Genomic DNA, 2,360 nt, shown 5'->3' with positions numbered 1-2,360 from the left:
GCAATTAATTTGTCACATAAGTAGAAGAGAAATTCTTAAAATTGTGAAGAAGATGAAATTAATAGAAATTGGCATGAAGTTGGATTGTAGGTTATGTATTTAAAGGTTGTTTTGACAGAAGAGGATTTGGTGTTGGGGGCATGCATTAAAGCGATATCTACTTGCCACCTTTAATGCATAACCTGCCCTTCTTTTAATGGGGTTTGATGAAGCCAATTTAAGAACCCTCTTAAGTAGACAAGCCCTCCTGCATGACTCCTGCAATATAATATAATCAAAGGGATTGAGTAGAAATATAAATGTTCTATAGACACCATACTTTCTGTTTGTTCCCTCAATTGGGTTCTCTTCTTTCTCCATTGTTTTTACGTTGAGCGATCGATACACAGAGAAATTAAGAAAAGAAAAGTAGGGTTTTTGATGGTAATGGAATTGACAGAGCTCTCTTTGGCTCCAACACTTTGTGTTGTTGATAAAAGTAGTGGCGCCAATGGTTCCTTGTCACAATCAGAAAACAACCCTTCTAGGAAGAGGAAGCTTTTTTCAGATCAAATATTATTCAAGTCTGGACCGGCTGCAGCTGCTATTCAACCAAGTGTTGATCTTCAACTTAAAGATCGTCTTCCTTTGGATTGGGAGCAATGCCTTGACCTTGAAGTAATCTCTCTCTCTTTCTCTCAAACTTGCCTCTATGAAATCAAATCTTCATCAAAAAATTTTATGTCAATATTAATTTCTTCATACAATAATGTTAAATATCTTAAGTTTATATCAAAATTTTCACGTTAGATAATGATTTAGAGTTACGCACATCGATCATCCAGTGGCGGAGCTATTTGTTGGTCCGGATAGTCGTAGCCACCCATTGGTCTTACAAATTTTTTTAGAAAAAAATTATATGCTAATATAATATTTTTACCTCGACAGATTCACTTTTTAGTATTTTGGCTACTCTATCCACTGAACCTGATACTTTAACGTCCATTAGTGCAACTTTTTTAAATTCATTTTTTATACTGTAAACCCCTTCTTTCGTTGAATATTACATTTCGGCCTCCCAATTTTTTTTCTTACTCCACACCTATGACCATTTATCACATATTAATTCTCTAAAAAGCTTAATTAATGATTTGAGATATTGGATGTGGTGTTGCAGTCAGGAAGAATGTATTATCTGAACAGAAAAACATTGAGAAAGATCTGGGATTGGCCGGAGAACAACAATCAGAAACTAGACCTAGAATTGAACATGTCAACAGTCGATTCAAATTGTGCAGGGGGAAGCAGTAAATCAAATGATTCAAGCAAGAACAATTCCTCATCAAGTAGCAACATGGTGGCATTGGCTTGTTTAAATTGTCATCTTCTTGTAATTCTATCAAAAGCCTCTCCTTCTTGCCCTAATTGCAAGTATGTTCACTCTCTCCCCACTTTACAAACCCAAACGGCAAAACCCCCGGCTGCTAATAATAAGTCCCTTAACACCTTAAGCCTCTTGAATTGATCATTAAATGTAATATCTAGAGGCTTTTTAATTATAAAACCTTTTTTAATTATAACTATATTAAGTTTTGATATTGTATTGAAAATATGGTAAATATAATATCTATGCAACTTGCTTTGCGTGTAGTTTATTTACTACTCATTTGCATTTATTACCTTTGGTACGTGAGAGAATTTTGAGGAGCTAAAAAGTTATTCTAGACAAATTTCAGTTCAACGTAGTTAAATAACTCTTAAAAATAGTACATGGAATGGATGAGAAAATGTTAGCTGGCTCAAGCATATATTTTATATCTTTGTCAACCATTTTCACTACAATTTTGATAATGGCCCTAGCCTAGCCAAATTTTCATTCAGAACTTTCCAAATTTTGGTACAGATAGTTAATGATTAGTTTCGAATTTTATACATTGAAAATTCTTAAATATGAAAATCTTCATTTTTTATTAAAATAAAAATATATCAATCATATGCGAACTAAATTGAAAGATAACATTTTAATCAAAATTTTATAATGTAATCCAAATATATGTATATATTTTTTTAAAGAAAAATGAAAAATCTGAAGATATGCATGAGTGAAAATGATGGATGTGCAAAATCAGTAGTGAGATGGGAATGTGAGAAAGATATGTTCAGTTTCCAAAGTAAAATTTGCAGGTAATATGAGTGGAGTGGGCTTGTCAAGTGGAGGAAGAAGAAGAAGCTCTGAGCACCTGAATTAGCAACAAGTCACAAGTTCAAATAAATCATACACTGGGATCTGTGAGCTTTGAGAGTCGTGTTCGCCGGTTTTTAATCCATTTGCAGGCTGCCACATTTGAGCTTTTATTATATAAAACTAAAATTCTGACGAC

The 2,360-nt window shown here is 33.3% G+C and overlaps 1 protein-coding gene across 1 annotated transcript; it reads left to right on the top strand.

Moving 5' to 3' along the window:
* The first annotated feature begins 323 nt into the window (after nt 1-323).
* On the top strand, nt 324-1,504 carry LOC116117463. The gene is made up of 2 exons (XM_031403487.1): nt 324-657; nt 1,157-1,504. The coding sequence occupies exons 1-2, from the start codon at nt 421-423 to the stop codon at nt 1,502-1,504; spliced, it is 585 nt and encodes a 194-aa protein (XP_031259347.1). The 5' UTR covers nt 324-420.
* The last annotated feature ends 856 nt before the right edge of the window (nt 1,505-2,360 follow it).

The sequence above is a fragment of the Pistacia vera genome, unplaced genomic scaffold, assembly GCF_008641045.1.
Source record: "Pistacia vera cultivar Batoury unplaced genomic scaffold, PisVer_v2 Contig810, whole genome shotgun sequence".
Lineage (NCBI taxonomy): Eukaryota > Viridiplantae > Streptophyta > Magnoliopsida > Sapindales > Anacardiaceae > Pistacia > Pistacia vera.
This window is presented reverse-complemented; position numbering and strand designations above follow the sequence as displayed.

Excerpts from the sequence above, each read along its gene's own strand:
- LOC116117463 (XM_031403487.1), top strand. The coding sequence starts at position 421 with ATGGTAATGGAATTGACAGAGCTCTCTTTGGCTCCAACACTTTGTGTT. Across the intron at positions 658-1,156 it reads AGCAATGCCTTGACCTTGAA|TCAGGAAGAATGTATTATCT; the intron begins GTAATCTCTCTC and ends GTGGTGTTGCAG.